The 23,917-nt window shown below is 36.9% G+C and overlaps 1 protein-coding gene across 1 annotated transcript; it reads left to right on the top strand.

Annotated features, from left to right (window-relative positions):
* Positions 1–19,818, top strand: LOC111503394 (plasma alpha-L-fucosidase-like). The gene is made up of 7 exons (XM_074173307.1): positions 1–238; positions 4,175–4,313; positions 10,044–10,150; positions 12,089–12,448; positions 14,574–14,714; positions 16,817–17,127; positions 19,575–19,818. Exons 1-7 carry the CDS (start codon positions 40–42, stop codon positions 19,686–19,688), a joined length of 1,371 nt encoding a protein of 456 aa, XP_074029408.1. The 5' UTR covers positions 1–39; the 3' UTR covers positions 19,689–19,818.
* Positions 19,819–23,917: the final 4,099 nt, after the last annotated feature.

Below are 23,917 nucleotides of genomic sequence, written 5' to 3'. Positions count from 1 at the left end.
ACATCAGTTCGTGTGTTTGGTTCGTGTCAGAAGGATAACATGTTCAAGTTTTTATCGGTAGTTTTTTTAATATACGTATGGGAGACTTCAGGTACAAAATTCGAACCAAACTGGGAAAGCCTGGATACAAGGCCTCTACCAGCATGGTACGACGAAGCCAAACTAGGAATTTTCATACACTGGGGTGTATTTTCCGTTCCTAGTTTCGGATCAGAATGGTTTTGGAATGATTGGAAAGGTACGTACGTTATCTTATGTACGGTGGGAGGAATTGGTTATGTTGACTAACTTAAAATACACACATCGGAAAAGTCTAGGGATATTTTTAAAAATGGCAATAATTTTTTTTAGACCGCTTCAGGGAAAAAAAAGTTGACGGGTGATTATTAAACGAATGTAACTCACAACAAAATTTATTGAATGGTCAAAAATACTGAGTGCGCATATAAGCAAAACTAAAAAAAAAATATGGCTCTTCTTTGGCACCTGGAAAAAAAATCATAATACAAAAAAAATTGGAATCAGTACAAAGTATGGCTTCCACGCTGGTTTATTACGGCCCTACATCCATCGCGCATCGACAAAATGAGATTGTCAATGTCTTGTTGAGGTACATTTGCCCATTCAGCGATTAAAAGCTCTCTCAATTGAAACGTTGTGTGAATGTTCCCCATATGCAGAGTAATTCTTCGTTGAAGCATGTCCCACACATGCTCGATGGGATTCAGGTCCGGTGATTGTGCTGGCCATGGCAATACATCAACTTTTTCGTTGGTGAGCCAGTCAGTCACTAGACGCGCGACATGTGGACGAGCATTATCGTGCATTAGGTGGAAGTTTTCACCAACAACACCAGCAAACGGACGGACGATAGGTAGAAGAATGGTGTCGAGGTACTGTCGAGCTGTGAGGGAGCGATTTGGAAAAACGAGATCGATTCTGCCGCCGATCATGATTCCGCCCCATAGCATTACTGTACCACCTCTGTATGTGTGGACTTCCTGGACGTGTCTCAAACGTTCATTATTTCCAGGTCGTCTCCACAGTCTTACTCGACGAGAATCTGGATGAAATCCAAATCTGGATTCGTCTGTAAACAAAACTGTGGCCCAATCATTTGCATCCCAGTTTTGATGTTCTTGACACCACTCTGATCTTCTACCGCGATTGCCTCTCGACAAAGGTGGACATCTAAATGGTCTTATGTTGTGGAGATCTGCTTCATGCAGTCGATTTCTGACAATATCACGACCAATGGTTACCTGCGTCTGCTGCAATACGTTAAACAACTCAGGTGCTGTGATTGTCGGTTGTCTTCTTGCGGTTAAGACCAAAAATCGGTCTTGAACTGCAGTTGTAGCGCGTCCTCGACCTGGATGTTGTTCGGCTGGACTGCCAGTTTCACGGAAACGCCGCCACAATCGACTGATAACACTTTGGGAGACCCCCAAACGAAGAGCTACATCATTTTGTCGCATGCCACCTTGAAGAAGCCCTACAGCTCTATTCATCTCAGCCAATAGTAAGTGATGGCGTTCCATATTGAAGCACAATATTTCCAGTTTAATTGTTGAGCAAGAACTGCATAGAATGTACAAACTCGACACTTTCAGATTATTCATTTTAGCCGAAAACCTACAGTTTGTAAAAAACTTGATAAAAGATTAGTTACCGTTTTTGCAGGCTTTGTTCAACCCATAGAAATCTACAGGGTGGTCGAGTGTACCAATTTAATCGAAATTAAACGACCTCATGCATTTACTTTTATGATATTTAGTGTGTTATAAAAATATCCCTAGACTTTTCCGATGTGTGTATAATGATTACCTACTCATATTACAACAAGAGTTGATTGTATATGTTGGTAATGAACAATCTCAAAATTGAATGATTTTAGAAATATTTCCATCTATACAAAGCTGCATTACCAGCGAGAAACAAGGGCTGCTTTTTATTTTCAAAATACTAGAGTTCCCTAAGACGCATCAAAAGCAATACAATGCGTTTAGACAATTTCATCAACTCTTTTTTGACAAATCACTAAACTCTCCCATTCCCAGTTGCCAATTTTCAAAATTTTGAAAGGATGAATTGGTTTTCCTTCCGGCTAAGTGTAAGTCACCTACAGTCCTTTCTGACCTGAGACCAATTACTATCCTCCAGTGTCTCTCTAAAGTAGTAGAATTGATACTGAAATGTCAGATTGATAATTATGTCAATAAAAATCATATCACATCAATGAATATCAGGATTCAGACCTCAGCATAGTACTCTACCTGTAGCTGTTTAGTACTTCTATATTATAGCAAGGCCTTTAACCCTCTTGATCACGAGATACTGTGTGACAAACTTGTCTTCTACGGTTTTTCTTGGAAAGCAGTATCACTATTAAGAAACTAGGCGAGTTGGCTCTCCTTGTTTATCTTTCAGTGCTTGAATCACTGTGCATGCTGTTTTTGGCGAGTGCTATGGCTTGGGATGTGGGGGTTGAGCAAACCGGCCATCGGATGCCTGCTTCCATGCAGCCACGCTGGATACGGGAATGACAGAATCACTTGTGGTTCTGTTATTTCCTAACTGAATAGCATCCCAACGATGGCTCAATCCAGCTGTCTCTACGGAACCTTCGAGATACCGGGCGCCCTCTCGTCGTAGCATCGCCTTGTCACGATAATGCGGGACTCTGCCGTTATTGATCTTCTTTCCCTAGCTACTCGTGGAACTTTTATGAGCAGAGTGAACTTAAAAATTCTTTCTGACGCTGAATCTACAGAGGAGATAGATGTCAAGCTCACGACACCAACTGACCTCCCTGTACATTTATATCAGGAGCGAGCCTACAGAGGACATGGATGTCGAGTTTAGGTCTCCAACTGACCTCCCTGTAAATTAAGTTGAGGAGCGAGAGCTTCTCCGCCTTGCACCAAATTCTGGAGCGGTTAGCAAACGTTTGCGCTCAAGTGATGATTCACGACTCATATGGGAAGATTGTCGCGGGTATCAAGGTGGAAATCTTGCACCTTGACCACCCAACTACCTACCCAACTACCTACCCAACTACTTCATGCCTGCCGCGCTGGGTACCGAATCAGGTTTTTAGAGTTCGGCAGAGCCGTACTCTTAACATCTGACCTGAAAGACCACTCACCATACAAACTAATCGGGCCTTGTTAAGAAGCTGGGTTTATTGAATCGAGTTTGAATAGGTGTGAGCCAGAATAAACCCCTGCGGGTTGCGGTGGAGGGTCGAATAGACCCACTCACTTTGGACCTAACCTAACTCAACCTAACCTTAAGGAAGCATTTCAAGAATCGTTCTCAAAAAGTTGTTGTGGATGGATGCTCCACGATATCGAAGGGAGTACCACAAGGATCTATCCTGGAGCCCTCGCTTTTTAGCTCGTATATCTGTAGTTTTTATCTGTTCATGAATAATGCAATATACATCACTGTGCAGACGACACGCAGTTATATTTATCTTTTTCGCCTCGTAATTCTACATTTGCTCAGTCATTCATTGATAACGATCTTCAAGTCATCTTTGACATTTTTATAGCTCATGCTTGCTATAATGATACTTGGACCTAAGAAGAAAAGGGAGCTCCCTAACTCCACTTTTCAAGTCCGCATCATAAATGAGATACTTACCTCCGTTACCGAGATTTGAAATGTAGGATTGTGGTTTGATTCAGAACTTCGCTTCATTGAACATGTCAACTATCTGACCCAAACTTCTTATAACATTCTCAGGCAGCTGTTTCCATATCGTGATTCACTCGACACAAACTTGAAAGTCACTGATCATGTCGAAATTTTCTTATTGCAACGGTATTTATGGACCTGCTCCAAGACAACTGACTGCTTTTCGACTACATCGTATTCAGAATAGCTTTCTACATTTCTTGTTTGGTATCTGGAAATATGGCCAAATATCCTTAACTATGCAAAAATCAGGATTGTTAAAAGTTGAGAAACTTAGAACTCTGCGCCTGAAGTTTTGAACTGAGAACTCTGCGCCTAAAATTTTGATATTTTGTCAACCTGATCACTTACTGAAGAAGCTTAGAACATTCTCGACAACCAATACTTTCACCACACGGAACAGTTTAAGTTTCGCAAAATACTCCCATATATACTTCCACAATTGACTGTATCATTTAATTTTGTGTTTCAGATAAAGATGAAAAGTATGTAAACTTCATGAAGAAAAATTATGCACCATCTTTCACATACCAAGAATTTGCCAAGGACTTCAAAGCCGAGTTTTTCAACGCCACTGAGTGGGCAGAGCTGTTTGCCAAATCTGGAGCTAGGTTAGTTGTGATTCTTCAAAGACGATTTTTTTATTACATTAATTAAAATGAGTCTAAAATTATAATATATCACAATTATAATAATGTACATAACTACGTACAAACAAAAAATGGATGACTGAATATATTTTGAGAATCTGATGATATGATTCAACATCATACATTTTATTTTCTCATTCTTCATGGGTTTTCACCCTTTGTTCTTCAATATTTCAAAACAAAACAAAATCTTCTCTTTGAAAAAACGTGAATTTGATCAGTATATATATATATATATATATATATATATATATATATATATATATATATATATATATATATATATATATATATATATATATATATATATACTATATATTATACAGTGTCATCCCTAAAGTACGCACCATATGGGAAACTTTTTTATTAAGGGTTTTTCGACAAGAAGTTATTCTTGATAAAAGTTTGTGCATCCCCTGAAACTGAACATGCACCAACAAAATATACTACAACATACGTAATATACGAGGAACCTCCAAATATTTGATTTTGTGACAGGAGTAAAGTTATTCAATGTTATTCAAAAAAATTGTTCAGCATCGAAAAATACATCTAGATTTGAAGGCATAGCCATCTAAGTGGAGTTTTGTTTTTTTTAACGTTTTTTTTAAATGGGGACTACGAAAAACAAATTTTTGCTAAAATGATAGACATGAACGACGGTTAATTTTGGAAGCCTGTTATTTCACAAATTACACAACTGTCGTGTTAACCACGGTCAACTTTTTTGAAAAGTAAATTAATTTTCAGTTTTTGGTGCGGAGTTATTTTTATTTTTTGTCATCACCAAAAATTGAAGATTTTCTTGTCCAAAATAAGTGTTTTAAGTTGAATCTCCAGAAAATCAAAATCCGAAATGCCTATTTTATTTTGATGTTTTGTGATTTGATATTATTGAATATTCAGTTGTTGTTACAATACTCTATAATTTTGAGTAATTTTCGGTGTTAACAAAAAGTAAAAATAACCTAGCACAAAAAACTTTAACAATTAATTAACTTTTCAAAACAATTGACCCTGGTTAACACCAGAGTTGTGTAATTTATAATATTACAGGCTTTTAAAATGAACCATCGTATACAGGATGCTGTATATTTATCGTTTTAGCAAAAATTTGTTTTTGTAGTTCCCATTTTAAAAAATTGGTAAAACAATAAAACTACACTTAGATGGCCATAACTTCAAATCCAGATGTATTTTTCAATGCCTAACAACTTTTCTAAATAACATTTCTCGAGATTTTTCGAAATAGGAATACTTCACTCTTGTCACAAAATAAAATATTTGAAGGCTCCTTGTATATTACGTGTGTTGTATTGTATTTTGTTGGTGCATGTTTAGTTTCAAGGGCTGCACAAAATTTTATCCAGAATAACTTTTTGTCGAAAAACCTTCAAAAAAGTTTCCCATATGGTGCGTACTTTTGGGATGACACTGTATACTGTTCAATTGTGTTGACTGCAACTAAACCATAATCGTGATATATTCACAAACAATATGGAACATGGTCAAGAAACTCATGTACTCATATCAGATATCAGTTCAAAATATTGATTTTATCAAAAGTGTGCCTTGTCTTATTGTTCTAATCGTTATCGACCGACCTTTGCGAAAACAAATATTGTCAATGACGTGAGAGGTGAGTATCTGAGTGCAAACAACTTCAGATAAATGATTTTTGAAAATTGTGTATCTATCAATGTCCAAAAGATATGTATAAATTTTATTGACTTTGTATATTTGCATCAGGCTTTTACCTGGAAAAGTAAAATAATATTTTAAAATAGACATATCAAGTACGTAAATAGAACCGATAATTAGTTGTAATAGAAGCTCAAACAACAAAAAAGGTGTTTTTTTCCTTGAGAGGAAAAAATGACTTGAGCTGAAATATAAGAAAATCATAGATCGAAAAAAAGAAACAAAATGAGAAAGTAATTTACGTAACAAGTCTGAAAAATATTGTTCATTTCTTCGGACGAGTAGGTACGAGCCATAACAAATCAATGAGACACATTTATTTGTTATATTTATTCGTAGAACAAAATTTCGAACATTTCAGTTTTCATTTGTATCAGGAATCACATGGTTGTGTTAGGAATCACACATTTCTGTTAGGAATCACACGTTGAAAGGTAAGACCTCGTTAGTCCTTAGCTCGCACAAGTTTCTCAACTTCTGAGAGTTGTCGTTCGTATGGGGGCGACAGCCGATTAACGTAAAAAACACATGACACTAAAACAGACAAAATTCTCAAAACAACCTGATTGATATTGGCCGCGGTGGTAGTGCGCCCGACTCACGATCGGAAAACCGTGGGTTCGATTCCTACCTCGACCGATATTTTTCTCGAGAGAATTTTTCAGGTTGAAGCTGGGATGATTCTGCAACCGTGTTAGGAATCACACGTTAAAAAGTAAGACCTCGTTAGTCCTTAGGTCGCAAAAGTTTCTCAACTTCTGAGAGTTGTCGTTCGTATGGGGGCGACAGCTGATTAACGGAAAAACAGATTTTAAACAGATTTCAAACAGATATAGACATCAAACAAATTACAAATCTAGCCTCCATTATAAAAAAAAGTTTTTTTTTTAATATCATCACATTTTTACGTTATACAATATGAGTGTTAACGTTATTTATTTTCAATATATTCCATATTAATATTTTTAATTGGGATTTCATAATCAGTTTTAATGACGAAAAGAGAATTGAAACCTCTGTGTTTTTTACCACTTTTATTTGTAACATTGAATTTAATGTGAATTTAATGTATAAGATTTTGTGTATGTATGTGTGTAAGTGTAATTTCATGTATAAGTATACGGACATTTTCAAACTTTTACATTAGATTTAATGTATAAGTCCTTATAGGACGAAACTATTAACACGTTCAGTGGCGGTTCCCATATGGAAATTACACTTCGTGTGACACTAGAATTTTATTGTGGAAATAGATTCGTTATTGCTTTAGGTAAGTGATTTATTTGAAATTTTATGTGAAAAAAAATTATAATGCCCTTTTTTTTACTACTTTTGATGACGCCGATCGGCGTCCTGTCACGCTGTCAAGGTATATTAGCATTTGTCTTAGCAAGACGCAGAACGGCGTTATGAATAAAAACAAATAAAAAATGCAAATAAAATAATTATTCAAAAACAAAAGCGCTTCTATCATAATAAAAAAGCCTTATCATTACAACTGGATTCTATCAAAAGTGTGACATCTAATTGTAATGCCACTCCTCAAAACAGGTAGGGCACAAAGATGGCTTTCCAACACATCCCTTGCATCGGAAACTGGTTTCGCGGCGTGTGTTTTTCATAGTACACAGTTTACACTTTCAAAAAACAGACTTCTTTCCAGACTTAGGTCCTGGGAGACCAGGAATTTTCTCGGGCCAATGACCTAAGTTTTCTTTTTCTTCAGAATTTTGAAATTTTCTGCTACTGTATCTGCTTGTTATTACCAAGCTCTTTGTCTCGATGTTTTCGGGCAGGTTTATCAGGCACTTGATCAAATCATCCCTGAATTGAATAAAAGAGTATTTTTTATTACCGCCTTTGAAATACTTTCTGTAAAGATAGATGGCATTCCATACTGACACGTCTAATAAATGGAACAGAACTTTTTTGTACCATCTAAGCGTTTTGCGCGGAGAAGAGTAAGTGGAAGTCATTTGGTCACATCTATCGATCCCGGACATGTGATCATTATAGGTTACAACTTCTTCACGCTTCAAATATTCTTTTCCAAATATGTTTGAACGTGTCGCCAAGCGTGGATGATTCCGAGTTGTAATCACAAGAACATCTCTCTTGTCCTTCCATTTCGAGACATATACGTTTCCTCTACGTTGCCAGATATGTTTTCCCTTTTTGAGTTTAGATGCCACAACTATTTTGGGATTATTTTCTCGATTAGCCCTTGAAGTTCCGTTTGTGTGTGTTCTCAACGTCAAAAGCTTCTTTGATAACTCGTAGCTGTTGTAGTAGTTGTCCATGAAAATGTGGTGTCCTTTCATAATATAGGGCTTCAGCAGTTTTAGTACGAGAGCGGTGGTTTTACTGACATTATTGTCAAGCGCTGCAGCCTGAGCTCCACTATACATTTCCATGTTTAGAAGATACCCATCTGAAGTGGTTACTTCGAAAAACTTGATGCCATATCTACTTTTCTTGTTTTTTATATACACTCGGAATCCTAATCTTCCACGAAAATGTAAGGGACGTTCATCCAGAGAAAGTTCCTTGCTTGGACCGTAGACGTTTTGGAATTGGGAGATCAACATATCGAGAAGGGTTTGCACTTTGTCTTTGGATCTCGAACCAGGAGGGGAACAGCAGATAACTCTGAGAATTTGTTGGTAGCGCCTTCCAGACATGGTAAAAGTGAACACTGGATGATAATACAACGGATCCGAATAAGAAAAGTAGCGTTTCATATTTTTCGTAGATATCCGGCCTTGAAGCAAGCATAAGCCAAGAAATTTCTTCATTTCTTCAATTGAAATGGGGCGGAAATTCCCGTCTCTACTAGGTCTAGTTTTTGGTCTGTTCATGTTGACTAAGCTATTTCCATAGTCGTTTGAGTATTGTGAAATATATGTCTGTATTTCTGGAGTGAACAGTTTTTCAAATACCTGGAGTGGACTGGAGTTATCATCAAGGGTGATTTTCAAACAGTTGCCAGCTTCATCGAAGTCAAACTCTGGTATATCTGTTGTTGTGTCCTCCCAATCGGTGTCCCCATTGTTTTGAGTTTGCTGAACAAACAGTGTCCGTGATGAACTTGGAGAAAGGTCTTGATCACTATTAGGGTCAGTGTCAGTCTCCGAATTGGCGCCCAAATCTGCTTTATCATTCTCCACATCTGACTCTGTAGAATTTTCACTTGGTACATAATCCTGATCCGATTCATCCTCTCCATCATCCTCATATGGATCTGATTCTTCATGTTCAGATCCAGAAGAAAACTCGTCAAACAAACGTTTCAATCTGCGTTGCTCTCTCTCATAAGGATCATTTGTATGACCATCTCCATCCATCTGGAATTCAAATAAGTATTTAGCTATTTATAGAAGTGTAGGGAATTATAAAATCATAATAGATCAAGACTAATATTATGTAGTTACTTACTTTTTCTGTTGCTCCGACGAAAAACCTCTTTGTAAACAAACTCTCTTCGTAAACTGTTCCACCTTCCAAGCTTCCCCAGAACAGGTGGTTAGGGCGAGTGGGAGGTGATAATTATCTGATATATGCCACTACGGTATATATGCTCCCATGTTACGTGACAGTAGGGGTCCAACTAACATTGGCTGATATGCTTATTAGGTCGCCATCCGGCGTTTTGGCACCAGATGATTTTGAATTTTTGACGCCGTATGGCGTCAACGCCACTGAACGTGTTAACGTCAGTTACAAATGAAAGTGGTAAAAAACATAGAAAGTTTCAATTTTCCTTTCTTCATTATAATTTCCTACCACATAGTACGGCTACATCCATCAATTTATAATCGGTTTTACTTTCAAATCACCTCCATGTTTTTCACGTGTAATACATAGGTGGCATTATTTTTACTGAGTTTCTTGTATCACGCAAAATCTATGATGCTTCTCTTTTCCGTTTTCTGGCAGTTTTTACGTCATAACATTCATATATAACAAGTCTGACTATTAACATTTCTACAGATATATTGTCCTCACCAGCAAACATCACGAAGGATATACATTATGGCCATCTAAATATGCATACAGTTGGAATGCAAAAGATATTGGACCAGGAAGAGATCTTGTTGGTAAGAAAGATTGACAAATGCTAAGCCTATGAAATTTTCAGCGAAAATTATTCAAGAAATAAATAATTCTTACAATTTTTGTATTCAGTAGTAATACTTGACTCAATAGTGACTGTTTCCATTATTAAATAAAATTCAGAAATACCTAGGTTGACGTAGGAAAATACTCAGTTGTGACCATTTCCAAATATTCAATATATTGTTTGGGATGAGTTTCTCTCAGCTGGGTAACCCCCTTCGGTGAAAACCGAAATTTTCAGCTGTATTACAAATAGTTTTTGCTTCGTTATATATATACTATTTAAAATACCTTTTTAACACCCGCACAGTAGTTTGATGTGTAGTGGAGTATTTATTATCATGTGGTTTTCTTCGATGAACATTTGTATAAGAATGATCTGACGACTTTTTCATCATTACATCAGGGAAAGAAAGTTAATTTTTATTGTGCACTTTTTTTCGGTTCTTTTCTGTTGAAATAATTCAAAAAAGCAATCAGATCTTTATGAATTCCATTCTAAATAGCAAATAGCAACGTATCTTCACCAATGACTATCGAAGAAGCCCACAAGAAACCTTGTGTCTGGTTGAGAAACGTTGAAGACACCTTCATAATATGGAAACATGGAAATACTGAACTAGATGCCTTCCTGAAATACATCAACAGCGTAAGACCTTCCATCACTTTCACAATGAAGATGGAAGTCCACAACGAATCGCCATTCTTATACGTATTAGTGAAGAGCACCGACACCAAGTGGGAAACATCTAAGAGAGGAATCATCAAAACTGTATTAGATCGTGCTTTCGGGCTCTGTAATACAAAGAAAGGTCTCGAGACCATCATTAAAAGTGACCTTCAACGGAAAGATTACTCCAAAGCGATGGTGGAACAGACTTTGGCTAAAAGACAGCAGGAGCCTCGCAAGGAAGAGAAGCCGTCACAACCAGTGCTTGCACTTCTCTATATTAGAGGAGTATCTGAAAGGATGAGAAGAATTGGCCATGGAGGCCATTGAATGTTCACATTGCTGAGCACTAGAAACACATACAGCGGAGGGAAACCAGCAAATCACGAATAGCAGAACATATTTAAACTCATAACATCAAGTGGTCCCAAGCTGAGATCATATACAGGGAGACACATTGGTTTAGAAGGAATTCAAAGAAGCTGCATATATGTTGTCCAACAATGTATGCAGCCAAGCTAGCGTAGAGTTACGAAACATATAGAAACCCATAATCAAGCGAAAAATGGCCAACTCCCGTCAAACGGCCATCTCCCACTCAACCGGTGAAGCGTAAAAAGGAAAGCGGAGATCTTTCGAAGGAATTAGTCCAGTCATCACCCGAAGACGATTTTGGATACTCACAATCGGAACATCGTGAAGTAGCTTGACTTGGAATCTCTCAACTTTTAATTTTTTGATCTTTATTTTTTGTCCAATTGTTCTAATTTTACTTGTATTCATTTCACTATCATTTCATTTCAGGTTTTATTTTGCTTAATATATTCGTTATTTTCAGCTATCCATTTTTAATTATTCTTTTTCATCAATTCTTTCAGGGATTTCGAATAATTTTACATAATATCAGACAATAGAAGTCCGAACCAATGAAATTCGTGCTGAATTTTTTGTTGATAAAAGAGTTTTACCTACACTTACATTCGTGAAGAGACTTTCAACATCGAAGCCTTCCAAAAAAATCATCAAAACTAAGTTATATTTCCAAGTTCACTCATGAAATAGATATTTTTTCAGAAATCCCAGGTATTGTACAACCCATTGTACAACAAATACTTTCGACTAATGTATTATTTTGCTTGTTGCTGAGCTCTTCGAAATTTTTGTGTTCCCCACGTAACCTACATCCGTGAAACTAGGATGATAAAAATTTCAACGACATCCGTAAACTTGTTTTTGTTTCTTCTTCAAGGTGAACTAGGGAAAGCAGTGAGGAAACATAACCTCACATATGGCCTCTACCACTCCCTCTACGAGTGGTTCAATCCAATGTACCTTTCCGACAAAGCGTCCAACTTCACCAAGAGAGAATTTGTGACGAAAAAAATAATTCCGGAAATGCAGGAACTCATCAGGACTTACAAGCCAGCAGTTTTATGGTCAGATGGAGATTGGGAAGCCTACGATACATATTGGAACTCCACCGGTTTTCTGGCGTGGTTATACAATGAAAGCCCAGTGAAAGACTATGTGGTGGTTAATGACAGGTGGGGAATTGACATTCCTTGCAAACATGGGGATTTTTATAGTTGTGCAGACAGGTATAATCCAGGTTAGTTTGATAATTTACATATTGAACTTCAGTCACAATCATTCGAATTGGAACTGAATTGGAAGTGAGAAGTAATCATACAAATCGGCCGGTTGACTGTCCTTGTCCATCTTTCACTGCCTGAACCACTTTGCATGCTGTTTTTGGCGAGTGCATTGGGTTGGGATGTGGGGGCTGAGCAAACCGGCCATCGGATGCTTGCTTCCACATAGCCCCATTGGATATGGGAATGACAGAATCACTGTTATTCCCTAACTGAATGGAATCCTAACGATGGCTTAATCCTGAGGTGTGTGTATCTGTGCCAAGAGGATGAATGACACTAAGCCTGTCTAAGCTGTCTCTACGGAACCTTCGAAATACCGGGCGCCCTCTCGTCGTAGTATCGCCTTGTCACGGTAATGCGGGGCTCTGCCGTGATCGACCTTCTTTCTCTAGCTACTCGTTGGACTTTTATGGACAGAGTAAACTTAGAAATTCTTTCTGACGCTGAGTTTACAGAGGAGATGGATGTCGAGCCTACGACTCCAACTGACCTTTCTGTAAATTAGATCAGGAGCGAGAGCTTCTCAACTCTCCAACTCCTGATCCAGTGACTGAACCTAAAAAAAGAATAAGATGGTGCAGCCAGGAAACGACTGAGTCGTCTCCTCAAGAGCGGGGTACCTTATGAAACCGCCTTGCACCAAATTCTTGAGCGGCGTGCGCAGAATCAGTCTCAGGTGGTGGAACAAACCCCCCGTGAGCAGGTTAGCAAATGAGAAGGTTGTCGCGGGTATCAAAGTGCCGTACTCTTATCATCTGACCTGAAAAACCGCTCACCATACCAACTAATCGACTTCGTTAATAAGCTGGGTTGATTTGGTCGAGTGTGAATAGGTGTGAGCCACAATAAACCTTTGCGGGTTGCGGTGGAGGGTCGAATTGACCCACTCACTTTGAACCTAACCGAACCTAACCTAATCATACAAATCAGGGACTAAAATATATTGAAATCATCCTATCTGCTAGTTTACTCTGCTATTTCAAATATCTCTCCCCGATAATATTAGCTGAAGTGAGTTTGAAAAGAGTGATGGTTAGTTATAATGCTATGGCGGCTCCTGGGAGGGGATATGGGGGCTGCAGACACTTCTCCGAGACATCACCTCACACATATGTTTCAAAGGAATAATATCATTTACTCATTGAAAATAATGTATAAGCTGTCTATATTTTCATTTCTCTCTATTCATTTATCAATTTTTATTGTGTCCTCTTGAAAGTAGTCCCTCTCAGATATAATACGATTGTGCCAAAGTCGAAAGGGACCAAATCTGGTGAATATGGTGTTGTGTCTATGTGGCAAGAACTCTCGATGCACTACATCAAGGTAATCGAAAAAAATGAGCAAAAATTTACGAAAAAATTGCATGGCATAAGACAAACGAAATACTAACATCCTCGGCAACTCCTTCAATAGTGTTTCGAAGATTTCTATGAACATATGTCCGAAGTGACTTTGTTCACTTGAAATTACTTATTCGTTACTTCTTTTCAATATAACCGCTGAAATGCTATCGAGTCTAATGATTTCAAACTATTTAGGGCTCCATCAAATCGAATGTGATAATAATAATATTTTATAAATACTGTTTTTTTAATTTCAACGCCCTGTATCTCAGAAAGAAGCAACTTCAGGCATATGTTCATAGAAATTTTTTTCCTTTAAATGGCCTAAAGAGCCACGTTCTGAACGTTCATATCATAGTTAGGTAACACTCTGTATACAAACCGTTTTTTCGGCTCATTTCACTATTGTTATCTTGAAAATATTCATTTTTCCCTATCCTATATTCAATATGGATTTCTACAAAATAAATAGGTCATCAATTGAACAAGCAAAATTTCATTTTGTTTAATTGAGGGCCTAAATGATTCAGATTACAAATTAGGCGAAGAATTCTTTTCGGAGCTATAAAAACGATCCGCTCCTGTACAATCTTCCCACAAGAAGGCATTGTATGAGAGTGTGGATTGAACCATATGATCCTAGATGATAATCCTACTATGATAAGGATAAGATTGCAAATTTTCCAAGTATAAAATCCTCAACCATCCAATTTACTTTTTCATTTTTCCTCAGGGGTGCTTCAGCAACATAAATGGGAAAATGCGATGACAATTGATAAGGTTTCGTGGGGCTTCAGAAGAAATGCTGTGCTCTCAGACTATTTTACCATTCTGGAACTACTTTCTGAACTAGTTTCCACCGTCAGCTGTGGAGGTAGAGTATTCGAAAAATTTTTCATATTGATAAAGTCGATATATGTTCGATAGTTTTCTCAGTCAAAGTTGTTCTCTATCGCCCTCTCTTTCTGTCTATTTCGAGTAGATATTGATTTCAAATTTGAACACTAATAAACTCTGCTTTTCCTTTGAAAAGTCATTACACAACAGTTGAAAATCATTTACAGGGTTAACTAAGTATGTTAAAAAAGTAATATAGGTCCTTATAATCACAAAATTACAATTTGAGAAAATGAATAACAAAGTTGTGATATTCTACTACTCCATCTGATACAAAAAATTGGATGAGAGAATCTTCCAAAGAAAGGAAGGAAGTAATCAATTTGAAAATAAGTAACTCTATACATGGATGTGTAGATCATGCAAAGAAGTAACTTTCAGACACAAACTGAAAGAAAGTCCTCCTGAAACAGCTACTTTCATATGAACATTGAATTACACGAAAGAAAAAAAAATTCTTTCGAAACAAATACTTCTATATACCAGTTAGGGTGACAGTGTTCCATGTGAGTACAATTTATTACCATTCATTCAAAGTAGAACTCATGTGAATGATATCTGATTCTTATTCCTCAACAAATGTTCGATATACAAACTGAATAGAGAAAAGTATCTTCTGTATAATTCAGTGTTCATATAGAAGTATTCGTTTCGAAAGGATTTTTTTTCTTTCGTGTAATTCAATGTTTATATGAAAGTAGCTGTTTCAGGAGGACTTTCTTTCAGTTTGTGTCTGAAAGTTACTTCTTTGCATGATCTACACATCCATGTATAGAGTTACTTATTTTCAAATTGATTACTTCCTTCCTTTCTTTGGAAGATTCTCTCATCCAATTTTTTGTATCAGATGGAGTAGTAGAAAGCCAAAAACTTTCTTTCCCAAAAATTAATCACTCCTAAAAATATAACCCTTCTAGTTGTAAAATGAGGCACACAGAAATGTATACGAGATAACACCTCTATAGCATCCAAATTGCTGTGCAGTAATTTATACAGAAAAATTATTCCAGCAAGTTTTATGCGTAATTCAAGACTTTCAATATTGAATGTTACGGTAAGAAATTCATATGAAATAACTCTATCAGGATAGATACCATGAGATTTGAAGTAAATCAACTTCAGGAAATGACGTTGAACTTTTTCAGTTGATGTATTATAGCAATTGTAGATTGGAGACCATAGAACAGAGCCATATTTTGATTTTGACCTCACGTAGGCTACATAAAGAGTCAATTGCGAACTTTAAAGCCATAAACTCTCAATACTTCACTTACTTTTGGTCTAATGTGATTGGACAAAGACAAATTTTTAGCAAAATATACACCAAAATCTTCAATTATTGAGCTGCTTCGTGACAGTGAAATGGTAACTGATTAATATATGAGATGAATAGTATCGGCCCTAAAATGGAGCCCTGGGGTACTCCAATGCCATTCCTTAGAGAAAATGAGAGAGATATATCATCAAATTAGAAATTTGAATATCTTTCCTAGGGATTTATGATAGCCAAACACCTGAAAAAATTTGATATCCTTCAAAAACGAATATTGAAAATGAACCTGATGATTCTGTGACCTATTCAAATGACCTGTTTGAGAAATCGCGAATACTGAATCCCCGTCAAATGAACCTATATAACCTAATCTTCTACCCATTATTGAAAGCATCCAAAAGTATAGTGTCACGTCCCAACCTCAACATTTTTTACGAAGTTCATTCATTCAATGGTCGTTCTCAAGAGCGACAATAGACTTTTCTGATCTCTGAAATCGAATATTGGCTGCGTGTTATCGGAAATGGGTTTTGATAACAATGAGCAACTCTAAAGACATAGTGCGATTAAACTCTCACAAAAGGCAAAGATCTTTTCTTTAGCTCACCTGCAGAATATTTCCTGCATTATTCTACATGTACAAATCTTATTATATAATATAGAGTCAGATATAAAAACTTGCAGACCACGGCTTATAAACCTGAAAACATCGGGCAACCTCAATATCAGTTTCCACTAATTCATTTTGCTATGTCTTGCTCGATTCTCTCACCAAGTCATGAATAAATAGCTATATTATCTCTTAGGCAATCTCCTCATGAACATTGGTCCGACAAAGGAGGGAACCATAGCGCCTATATTCCAAGAGCGTCTTCTACAAATGGGTCAATGGCTATCAGTTAACGGAGAGTCTATCTATGGAACCACACCTCATAAAATTCAAAATGACACCACTTCTGATGGTGTGTGGTACACCAAAAAGGACGGCGCAGTGTACGCCATAGCTTTATTCTGGCCGAAAGATAATACTTTGGTTCTAGGTGGCATCATGGATATTTTCAAAATCGTTGAACCTAAAATAACTTTGTTGGGAAATGAAGAAGACGGGCCGTTGAAGGTAAGTAGAGTTGTCTATTCAGTTCTAGAAAATGAATTAAGTAGGGGAACAAAGCGGATCCGAACACACTTCAAAGTCGCGCATCGTTGGTATAGAGAGAGACTTCAGTGAGTGGGAGAGAGACAAGTGTGACGTAATCGATGAAAAGCAGGATGGAATGAGTACTTGGGCCCCCTTGGGACTTCGCTTCACCGCTCAGGCCTTCTTAGGGCTTCACCCTTGTCGCGCAACAGTCACGTGATCCTAGTGGTCATCGGCAGCTGAGGGATATTGAATTGAAAGGAATAATTTGTGTGAGAATTGAACCCAGGTCGTTGGCGTGGCAGACATCGTCCTTGTCCATGACATCAACGTGAGATGTTAGAAATGAATGTGAAGTATTGGATGTTTGTCTTTTATATTTTTGTACATTTCGAAATAAACATTATTATTATTGATAGTGATGGCCGATGGTTTGTCAACTGTCATCGGCAATTCAGAGTGATGAATGAAAAATCAGATTAAATAAAAAAACATGGCGGAAATGTAACGGGTAATCCGTGGTGCGTCAAGGTGCGTCAAAATACATAATTTAAGGGAAAAACATGACGTCAATATGTACAACAGTCAAGGCTTCATTAATGTAATCATTTATTGGAAGACTTTCGTCTATTAGCTGTTAACTACGTAAACAATGTGTTGTTGGTAATAGGACCTCCATCACTGTTTATTGTCTTTTTGCCACACTTTATGCTATTTCAAGACTCTCGAAATTTGATTTGACTTGATTTATTCCATATTTTGTTTGGTGAAATATCTACTATAACAAAATACATCGTAAACACAAAGGAAACATGGAACATACCTAAGCAATGAATGCTTATATCGTAATGTTCCATTCTTCCATTTGGTTATCTTATTTTACTATTTTTATACAGTGCGAGTTTCGAAAAATAATAATGATAATATTGAGTAGATGAATTTGAAATTTATCATAAGAATTATTTTATATTAGTTAGGTTGATTAGGATCAAAAAAGCATCAAAAAGTCTAGTGTCATGTCCTGTTCTCAAGAGTTTTAGACAGTAATAATTTTTTCTGTAATTTTTCTTTAAGGTGTGTTGGTGTGTGACAGTAGACTTATTATTAGAAATTAGTTTCCATAGCTCACCTAATCTGACCGATATATTTTGTGTCACAGTTCATATATCCCCATCTTTTCATTTTCCAACATTTTATATTGAGGGTCACCTAACATTTGTTGAAGTCTAATATTACGTTCAATGTTTTTGAAATGTGATCTGATCCGTAAAAATGTTTTAGTTCATATGAAGGAACAATGAACTTTGATTCAGTGTCTCTTAGAAACGTTGTATTATATGAATTGAACAACATATAAAATGATAACGCACTCTAAGCTACCATAGTCGCAATCATTACAAAGAAAAGCTCAATTAAAATTCCTGAAAATATCTTCCAAAACAATATTAGCCTTCGAGAAATGTCCTGAAAATATTAATGATAGAGTTTATGACTAGTTGGAGGTAATTTTGTTCATTCGGAATACTCTGACGGTTCACCCCGTCTGAAATGACATGCTCGGTAATGACGAGGGGCAAGTACCCCAAAACCGGAAAGCTGAAGTGAAACCATCTGGCACCTCAGGTGCCAGATGGCATTAGCTAGGTTAGTTGTTGTTTTTCCGCCGGGTATCCGCCACACGTACCTACAAAGTCGTCGGTTTACATGAGAGGCGAGGGGTAAGGTGTTTTTTACCTGAACTTGGGCTTATAATCATTCCTCAGAATTTCTGTATAAGAGAAATTCTGAGTTTTGCCTACGTTATCGTTTTTATCTAATGCAATAACCGTTCAACCTTTGCAATTCTCTTTTCTGTATTAGACTGAATTTGATCAATAGGTTCTAATTCCTACATATTTGCAGCGACATGCTCATTAGAATTAGAAGTACCTCTCAAAATCAATATACGGCTTGATGTTATAACTGAGGCCTTTTTCTAATAATCGAGTTCCATTCAGCAAAAAAAAATACAAGTGTAATAGAAACGAAGAGAAACGAATGTACTCGATTTACTGGTTTACTGGAATGAAAAAACTAGATGAACTTTGCAACAAATAATACAAATTTCTGTATTTTTTTTCCGATAACAGACCAATTTTGGATATATGGAATATACATCTATGTTTCATGTTGAATAATGTTCCATTCGAATCGGTATAGCAAAAGATTCGAACATTAGAAAAATATATAAAATTGTGAACTTAGCAACTGTTTTATTTGTCAATTCTAAAAATTTCGATTTCTATTCTATTTTTCATTCATTTCACTCAACCAGGATCAAATTTTGAATTAATCCAGTAATAAAAATATTCCATATGTTGTGGATTTTCTGTGTGACCCTGTACGTCTCTATATTTTTTTATATTTCAAATTATTTATTTTTTCAGTGGACTCTGGACCGAAACCATGTGATGATTAGATTTCCGGATAAATCCATTGTGAAAAGCGAATGGGCCTATGTTTTAAAAATAACACCAGTATCTGCTAATGACATTTTTTGAAGTATTTGTTAGAAGCTACCCGGACATTTGATGAAATCATCAATGAGGATTTACTGGTTAGCAAATCTCATCTTGCGATGCGCTGGCTTGGGTTGATTTTATCATTATTATATAAATCTCAAACCGACAATTTTTTTTTTCCAACATAACCAATAAATTTGGTCATTTAACATCACCAAAATATTTCATTAGTTTGAAAGACCTCATCAAGTCAATAAAAAGAAAAAATGAATTATACAGTGAATATAAAAGAAATCCAGATAATCAAATAACGAAATATTCATACTTGAATTATAGGAAAATAACAAATAAACTAATAAAAACTACGAAAGCAAACTTTTATGCAAAGAAATGAATAAAATAAAAAATGTCTCAAAAAATTTATAGAACACCATAAGTGACTCGACCAACGGTGTCCAAAAACAAGAAATAAAAGAAATACTTACGAATGAGGGGAATATACTAAAGGAGGAGGGCCCCATATCGGAAATATTTAATGATTTCTTTTCAACAGTTGATAAAACCTTGGCACTGAAAATCCCTGTTCCTAATTCGCCAACTCCCAAAACAAAAAGCCCCAAAAAAACTAATTTTTTTAATCACCTGTAACTGAAATAGACATAAATGACATAATAAAATCGTTGAAAAATAAAAAATCACCTGTAATAGATGGCATTACAACAGAAATTGTAAAATTAGTTGGGGTTTTCATTACTCCTATGTTAATGAGTCTCATCAATGACGACATTTTCAAAACTGGAAAAGTTTCCTCAATTTTCAAGAGAGCAGTTGCAATACTTATATACAAAAAAGGGCCAGAAAACAAAGTTACAAATTACAGACCTATATCACTGATAACAACCTTCACAAAATTTCTAGAAAAGGCGATAAAAACGAGGCTAGATAATTATCTGAATGAATATAAAGTTATTTCAGACAACCAATTTGGATTTCGAGAAGGATTGTGGACCAACGATGCTATCTCGGCACTTACTGGAAAACTTTATAAGTTACTAGATGAAAGTAAACCTAGTCTTTGTGTGTTTCTGGATTAAGCCAAAGCTTTCGACACGGTAGATCATCAAAAGATGTTGTAGGTTTTGGAAAATACAGGAATACGGGGAACAACACTCAGATTATTCGAAAGTTACCTGAGCAATAGGAAACAAATAGTGAGAATTGGACACCACGATAGCACGCCTAAACAAATTACATATGAAATACCCCAAGGTATTGTCCTTGGTCCATTATTATTTTCTATATATATGAATGACTTCTCGATTGAAACAGCTGGAAACATTATAAGTTTTGCCGATGACACAGCTATTTTATATGCTGCTGATACGTGGGATGAGTTGAAAAGAAAAACAGAAAAAGATCTTACTATAATCTCCACGATTGGTTTGAACATAAAAAACTGACTATAAATTACGACAAAACTCATTTCACTCCTTTCACGAGCTACAAATGCCATCTTCCAAATTTTCAAACCCTACAAATGACAAACAACTCTCAGGTGATACAAACAAAAAATGAAATCAGATATTTTGGAGTAACACTCGACTCACACATGCGATGGAATTACCACATAAAGCAAGTGACGAAAGCTATCAGACCCTTTTTATTCAAATTCAAATACCTGAAGAAAATTCTAGATATAACTCACCTGAAGATATTTTATCATGCACTGGTTGAGTCACGTTTACAGTATGGGATCCTTTGCTGGGGCGCAGTAGCATCTGTACATCTGAAAAAACTAGAAGTTCTTCAAAAGATATTAAAAATAATTTATAACAAAAAAATACATACCCAACAAATGATTTATTCAATGAAACAAAAATTTAGATATTCGAAAAAAATATGTGCATAATATAATCATATATACTTACAAAAATAAACATATTCTGCAACAAACAGAACACAGCTATGATACCCGCAATAAAACTCAAAATATAGTACAAACAAATCTGGTTAAAAAAACAATAGGCCAAAGCTCTTATGAATATCTAGCCAGTAAAATTTTTAATATTTCACCAGATATATACAAACTATATATTTACCAAATCAATTCATTTAGTTCAATAAAAAAAAATTTAAACACTATTTGTGCACAACGGATAGGTTCATATTCCAATCAATTATAGAGAATTATCTCCTAGATATTTTTTCACATATATATAATCCGTTTTAGTTATTTTACATCTACATCTTTATATAATTTTCACTTATATCCTCTATAGTTTTATTAGATATAAATTTTATAATGTTCATTCAAGGATGTTTTGATATTTATATATTTACAACTGTTTTCCATACCACTTCTCAACATAAACTAGTTTTTAAAGTAATGAAATAAGATTACCCATGCGCAACCGTAAGGTCTTAAATGGGATTTATTATTGTTATTATTTTTTGTTCACCGTAGTGTGCGCTGGTCAGACCCTATTGATGAAACTCCCTTATATTTTATTCTGCATATTGTTTTTATTATTATTTTAATTTCAACACGCTTTTATTAGCTTCACCTCTATGTATGTTTGTTTGTAACTCTCAAGCTCGGGATCTGTATTTGACAGAATTATCGACATTATTGCTTGATCTATTCGAGGGCAGATGGTGCTGTACCTAACCTCCTTGATATAATTCAAACTCACTTTACATGTATTTCTTCATTTGCTGCCTTATTATGATTTTTTTCACCGTAGTGTGCGCTGGTCAGGCCCTATCCCCCTAAGCCCCGATACATTCGAGAGGGCACGCCAGCATTATCAACCAATGACCACTCCCCATACCGTGGGGTAAGTGACCATTGAGTCCAAGAATCATGTGCCCTGAGCAAGCGCAGTGAGCCAAGAATGACAGCCTTCTGCATCTATGCGGCTAAGATTTCTGCCTCAGTGCGGCAAGCCGGTATGATTTTAAGATTCGAGAGTAGGGAGGACATCATTCCACCAAGGACTCCAATAATCAGAACAACCATCTTGACAGAGTGATCTGGATATAGTCTGCGGAGAAAATCTCGATATTTTATCTGCTTCTCCTCCTCTTTTCTGACGATATTCGTCTCGCCAGGAGCTGAAAACTCCACGACAAATAGTTTTGCTCTGGTGGTCGAGAAGGACTACATCAGGCTTATTAGCTTGTATGAGCCTGAGGGTGGGAAACGAATAGTTCCAATAAATTCGGCACTTCTCGTTCCCCAAACGGATTCAATATCCCCCGGAGCGTAGGTCAACACCGGTGTCTTGTCAATACCGTGCCGTAGATGGTGATGTAGCACTTTTAGGGCCGCGTTATGTCGATGGAAATAGGCCGAGACCGCATATGCTGGACATGCTGATAGCAAGTGCATTAAGTTCTCGGGCGCCTCGCGGCAGGCCCTGCACCTTGTGTCAGGAACCTCTATACCCATCACGCGACTGCGGTAGACTAAGGTGTTGAAGACACCATCCTGGCAAGTCATGATGAACCCTTCAGTTTCCGCTTCAGCCCACTCGACTTGAGAAAAGCGAACGTCAGGCGATTTGATGAGCCAAGGTCTCCAATGTTATTGAAGAAGACCCCATGCAATGGCTTATCCCTGTGTCTCCGCAGAAGTAAGGTGATCTCTGCGGCTTTTATCTGAGCTTTTTGCTGAACGGGTTCCAACTCGGTGACAGAGTTGTAGTCACCTCGTTCAGAGTCGAAAACTATACCGAGTTCATCAGCTGCTCGAGCAGCTGCCCTAAGGAGAAATGCTCCAATTCCTGCTCTCTCATGGTCACGGACCATGCAGAGAAGGGAAGCCGAACTCCTGACGACTTTACAGGCTGTATCCAGTACCATTCTGTCATGTAGACACTCCAAACTCAAAAGTCCACGACCTCCCTGTTGTCGGGGGAAGTACAACCGTGGAACGGACGATTTGGGATGCAAACTCCTATAGAGATGCATCATTTTTCGGGTCCTTACGTCGAGTTGATACAGCTCCTCCCGAGTCCACTTCACTACTCCAAACGAGTAGAGTAAGATTGGAACGGCAAGCATATTTGTTGCTGCAACTTTGTTCTTCCCCGACAGCTCTGATGACCAGATCTGTCGAAGTTTGTGCTGATACTTGCCGCGGAGAGAGTTTTTCACTGCAGTTACCTCTTGTGAGTGGCGTTGTTCCACCCCGAGGTAAGTATACGTCTCTCCGGCATCCAGATGGTGTAGGATGCTTCCATCTACGAGCTGCACATCCTCTCCGT

The sequence above is a fragment of the Leptinotarsa decemlineata genome, unplaced genomic scaffold, assembly GCF_025532065.1.
Source record: "Leptinotarsa decemlineata unplaced genomic scaffold, Ldec_3_MD MMD2_P_RNA_scaffold_12, whole genome shotgun sequence".
Lineage (NCBI taxonomy): Eukaryota > Metazoa > Arthropoda > Insecta > Coleoptera > Chrysomelidae > Leptinotarsa > Leptinotarsa decemlineata.
This window is presented reverse-complemented; position numbering and strand designations above follow the sequence as displayed.